The following is a 5597-nucleotide window of genomic DNA, read 5'->3' as shown; positions in this document are numbered from 1 at the left end:
CGGCACAAATAGAATAGAATATCAGCACACACGCTCAAATATACAATTTCTCCGAGCACGGAATCTAAGAATAGCAATGTCGACCACCTCACTCTCGATTATTCTACACCCGAATTCTTCATGGACATCGCACGTCATATTCTCCATTGCCACCCTACAAAACATCTATCGCTTCATTTTATCAAATTAAGACATGGTACAGAGCCATTAAAAACGCAGAAAATCACCAAAGAATCTTATAATATTACCGTTGTTCTGACAGAATCACCCAAAGGCAGAAGACCACCCAGTGCCCAGACAGAGTAATAGAGCCGTTAGCAACCTTTTTAAGAATTAATGCTGTGCAGTCTCCGAGAGAAACTGACCATGGTTCATTCAACCCTCCTGCGATTACCCGCCCTTGCGACCATGGCGTCATCTCCCAGGCTTTACCCTCTTATTTTACATATTTAGGACCTTCTAGCTTTAATGTCTACTCTGAACCGCTTGGTGTAGCTGTTACTGCGAACAGGGGAGTTATTTTTGTTTATTTCTGCTTATCTGTGTATCGGCATTTGGCGCGTGCATGTGGCTTCCCTTTGTAATCAATCATATAGTTCAGTATTGTTCATGTTTTAACTGGTAAAAGGTGTTTTGAGAGTGGAAAAGAGGGCTCAATGTATTTTGCAGTCTGAGGGGATATTGCATTCTGCGAAGGAGCAGAGAGATATCAGCAAGGAATATCATTTTAGTAGAATCTTTCTATTAATGGCGCCGAAGCTGCACTCCCCTCAAGAAATGGTGATGCTAATCCTTGGCACTGTTTTCTGCATCTTGCTCTGTTCTCAGACCTGCACAGGTAAGTTTAAGAAATTCCAGTTGTAGGGTCCCTGCAGTTTTTTCTTTTAACTTGATAGCTTTTAACCAAACAGCTTATAAGCTGAAAATACAATTGGGTTGCTGTCCTGATCGGTGGGAGTTTACCAGAACTAACCCAGGTTGTATTGCTAGCTCTCTCTGTAATGACTCTGCATGAGGGTGCTGTTGTGTGAGTAGGGCTGCCCTAACTAATGCATGGTATGGGTAGGGCTTCCCTAACTGATGGGCTTTTACAACTCACCCCCTACCCTTTTTTATGGGGTAGTGCCAAAAGATCACAGAGATCACTATGAACAAAATGGCTTTTGCAACACACCCCTACCCTACCCTTTTGTGGGGACTGCGGAGGATCACTGAGATCACTAGGAACAAAATGGGTAACGTTTTAGGCCTCAGCCCTAGGAAAATGAGATAGTTGCCATCTGAAACCCCCTTGCAGGGATACACACACCTTACCCTTTTGGGTTTTGCAATGTTGGCCCCTTGTGGGTTTTAAACTTGTGAGACAGCCTTGGAGGATCAGTCGAGGACCTTGTGGGTTTTGGACTTGTGGCACAGCCCGGTAGCATTAGTTGATATAACCAGAGATGATCAGAATCGTAGGCATAATGAGCATTAGTTCATATAACCATAATGAGCACGTGATCGCTAAAATGTTTGACCCATAAGTTTATGTAGCTCAATATCTGTGCATGAGTGTTTGACATTTAGCATAACTCAAGGATTAGCAATAGAGGATTGGCTCTAAACGTTTTAGTGAAATTTCCTCATTTCCTCACAGATTTTCTATATATACTGGGTCCATTTGAACTAAAAAACCCTAGTATGTTAAGAACTGCATGAATATGGTTAGCAGTGTAGTTAATATTTCTTTAAAATAAAGTGTGAATATTATTAGGTTCATACAAATCTTTGGAGGAATTTAATGTCGGTGGATTCATGGGGCTACTGTTTTGTAGGGGCTTTGATTGGATTCTCACAACTGAAAGTGTTGGAGGTTCGTTTATCAGCTTCAAGGAAGGTTATGGAAAAACAATCAGACAACTCTAGTTCTACAGTGGATTCTAGTTCAGGGAGAAACAAAACTACTGACATTGCCCCTGCCCCTTCATTGAAAGGAAACAGCACTAGTACAAGCCCGGAAAAGACCATTGCCACACCCATCAAAGCGCCTACAAATAGTACGACTGCAGTAAGTGCCACATCAGGTCAGAGTTGGTGTGTAGCCAAAAGCGGTATTGCTGATTCAACGTTGCAGACTGCCCTGGATTATGCCTGTGGACTTGGAGGAGCAGACTGTGGACAAGTCAAGCAAGGAGGCTCTTGTTTTATTCCTGATAGTGTCGTTTCTCATGCATCATATGCTTTTAACAGTTACTACCAAAAAAATGGGATGGCACCAGGAACCTGTGATTTTGCAGGCACTGCAGTAATCACTACTACAGATCCAAGTAAGTGGCACTTCAACTATTTTCTTTAGAATTTTCTTCCTGTAAGAAGTAGGATGTAGTTTTTAGGGGTAAACTTTAGATGGGCAGGTTCTGGAAATTGTATTTGCCAATGTGGTTTTGAACCTTTGACCATGTCAATGGCTCTTTCCTTGTTGCTGAAAAGGCCCTGTAAGGAGGATCAAATACAACATATGACAGCCCTAACCAATTTTTTTAATAATGAAAAAGTAATCCCCGAGTGTAATTTTAAAAATCTCAAGGTGGAAAGGCAGTTAAGCTTAAGTGCAAAATGCTCTCTACATAATCTAAGAAGTTATTGATCTCACCACCTTGTATTCCATCTGTCGCAAGTATGAGTTGAGTTTTCTGGAGTTCATCTCGTTTTTCACCCTATCAAGTTCAATATACTAGTGCGGATTGCTATCTCCACCACTCCCTTCCTCAAGCTGCACTTTGTCCAACACTTCCTCAACTGATGGCTTCTCTACCATTGAGGTTCTTTCCCCTGTATGATGGGCACCCTTAACAGGCCAGTGTAGAAGTGTATGTTTCTATCTCCATTTGCTGGTGGGCAGATTTATCCGAAGTTTCAATCAGCTGAACATCTTCATGTCATCAATCAAAATCACAAGACTAGCAAAACCCAAACATATGTTGAATGGAAGTTTCCTAAACAAAATTATAAAATCTCAATTGGAGAGGAAATTTGCCAACCTGACTTCCCTCCTCAAAATCGATAAATAAACTGTATATGAAACAGTGTTGATCCTGTGCTCTAAAGTATGCTATGAAGATCTGATAATTCCAATATTTCATTCACTGTCAGTTTGAAAGACACTATGGACAAGTGTTTCAGTATTTATTTTGCCTTACCCTTGAAATAATCCAAGTGCCCATGAGCTCAATACTTCGAAAACTAAATATCTTGTGATCTCCTCGTAATATTTTGATTACCTTACCCACTTCAATTCACCACATGACTAAATGATAAGTAGTGGGTTTTTTCAACTGAATCAAACTCCCATGTTCTATAATACAGAGTCGTCAAACCGTAGGATTGCACAGAGAATTGACATGAAATCCTGGTAATATTCCCTGATGCCACATATTCTCAAAATTGCCAAAGATTGCACCTTTTTAAGTTTGTATTTACTAATTTTGTTTTCTATAAATATCCCGTTCTTCAAGATTCCTGCACAACTGAGTACAAGGAGAAAGAAAAGATAATGTTTCGGTAGTGCTACCAGCTTGCAAAAGCTGCTTTTAGTTACAAAATAAAACAACTTATTTTTCCTTTAAACATTTGTTTTCTTCTCAATTTTAGCTGGACCAGGATCACTCATTCAGGGACATGGGCTTCTTCTCTGGTAAGTAGACTTGTTGAGGTTTTACATTACACCAAAACCTGCAGGCTGCTGTAAACATCCAAACCTGCAGGCTGTAATAAATTTCCACACCCTTACAATTACCTTGAGTGGGCAGCTAGCTTAAGTGATTTCCAGTGAGGCCAGTGTGACAATTACTCTAACACCCCCTTAAATGCAACTCGGGGAATCAAACTGAGGCCACTGCTCTGATATTGAGGTTTTCTGTTACACCAAAACCCACAGCTTTAGTAAATTTCCAAACCCTTCTTGAGTGGGTGGTTAGTCCCATGTTCCCAGGGTGGCAGTTAGTCCACATAACTGATTCCTGATGAATGAGTGTGACAATTACTTGCACACAAATTCAGTAGGAATTGCAATTCCTGCCGGGCTTCTGAATGTATTGAGGTAAAATTTGGGTTTTATATGCAATTATTGTCTAACAACATCCACGTTACTTTCAACCTCTTCACCTTTTTTCATACATGTGCTCAGATTATCCCAACTGAATGTGCAATCAGTACTTTCTTTGAAGTTATAGCATATGCGATAGAAGGGCAAATTTTAAATATTATTTTGACAGATCTGATGGTTTCAATCAACTCATAGGGCAGGTTGGATATCAAAAAAATGGGAAACCTGTCCTGTCAGTGAGCCTTTGGCCAAAATCTTCACTGATATCAAATTTATGACTAGTGTTCCTCATCTCCAGTTAGTTACGATTTATGCTGCAAAATTTTTTGATGTAAATGTCCTTGAACATTTGATTTCTTGCTGAGCTTGAATATGTACACATATTTAACATCTTTTCCCTCTGCATTTTGCAATGACAGGCTATGCATCGTGCAGGTATCCATCTAGGTATGTTTTAAAATAACCTGCAATTTCATTTTCTCTAAATTTGTGTGATTTCAAGTTAAACCCATATCTTAAAGTTCCAGTTTTATCATTGCTGATAGTACTGAACTATATTGATTGCAGTGGTGGTATGTCAATTCTCAATGGCACTGTTCCCACTGGATCATCGACTGGTTTGAGCCCCATGGCACCTATTGCGGATGGTGCAAGATCTTTATTTATAAATCTGTGGCTTCTACTTCCATTGACCTCCTTTCTTCTGGCTGTAATAATATTCTCTGAACATCTTTAGATTTCAAGGGAGTGATTCATTGTCCTATCAACTTGGTAGTTGGTAATCAACTACTAAATTGTAAGGGTACATTGGATAGCAGAGAAAAGTTTTGTTTTTGATTGGAGGCTGCTGCATATTTTTAATATGTTAGCGGCAATGTAGGATTGCTACAGTATTACGGGATGGGAAAACTGTAATATTACCACTCCAAGTATTTATGTGTATGTGCCCGTTTTTATCAAATTCAAATCATTATTTTAGTCAAGCAAAGAAAAACTCAAAGCTAACTTGGCATGGCTGTTGGCTTTAAGCATTTTCATACTGTTTTCATTTTCTTGGGTTTAAGTTTCTTTATATATATATATCCAAATTATTATTATGTTATTCACAGAAAACAGCTCAAAGAAACTTGGCATGGCAGTTAAGTTTACATTTTCTTGGATTTAAGTTTGTTCCTATATATCCAAATCATTGTTATCTTATTTACAGAAAACAGCTCATATGGTTGTTGGCTTTAAGCATTTTCATACCGTTTACATTTTCTTGGGTTTAAGTTTGTTCCTATATATACAAATCATTATTATCTTATTCACAGAAAATAGCTCAAATAAACTTTGCATGCTTGCATTTTATTGGGTTTTTAAGCATTGTTATACTGTTTGCATTTTCTGAGGTTTGAGCAAAGAAGATATCACCCATCACACATATATATCGCAATTGCGTTTCAAAAATTGAACCAACTTAGTACTCGGGATCAGTTACGATCATTTATCCTATAATCTGGAAAAATTG

General features: G+C 38.8%; 1 protein-coding gene across 1 annotated transcript; it reads left to right on the top strand.

The window, feature by feature from the left end:
- The first annotated feature begins 237 nt into the window (after positions 1-237).
- LOC149216258 (glucan endo-1,3-beta-glucosidase 4-like) lies at positions 238-5124 on the top strand. Its single transcript, XM_089392754.1, has 4 exons — positions 238-838; positions 1818-2309; positions 4507-4534; positions 4655-5124. Exons 1-4 carry the CDS (start codon positions 748-750, stop codon positions 4821-4823), a joined length of 780 nt encoding a protein of 259 aa, XP_089248880.1. The 5' UTR covers positions 238-747; the 3' UTR covers positions 4824-5124.
- The last annotated feature ends 473 nt before the right edge of the window (positions 5125-5597 follow it).

Source organism: Pinus tabuliformis, chromosome 1_1 (genome assembly GCF_031772625.1).
Source record: "Pinus tabuliformis cultivar Carrire ecotype Pingquan chromosome 1_1, CPIR1, whole genome shotgun sequence".
Taxonomy (NCBI): Eukaryota; Viridiplantae; Streptophyta; class Pinopsida; order Pinales; family Pinaceae; genus Pinus; species Pinus tabuliformis.
This window is presented reverse-complemented; position numbering and strand designations above follow the sequence as displayed.

Coding starts and splice junctions, on each gene's coding strand:
- LOC149216258 (XM_089392754.1), top strand. CDS start 748: ATGGCGCCGAAGCTGCACTCCCCTCAAGAAATGGTGATGCTAATCCTT. Junction 839..1,817: donor CTGTTCTCAGACCTGCACAG/GTAAGTTTAAGA, acceptor ACTGTTTTGTAG/GGGCTTTGATTGGATTCTCA. Junction 4,535..4,654: donor TCGTGCAGGTATCCATCTAG/GTATGTTTTAAA, acceptor TATTGATTGCAG/TGGTGGTATGTCAATTCTCA.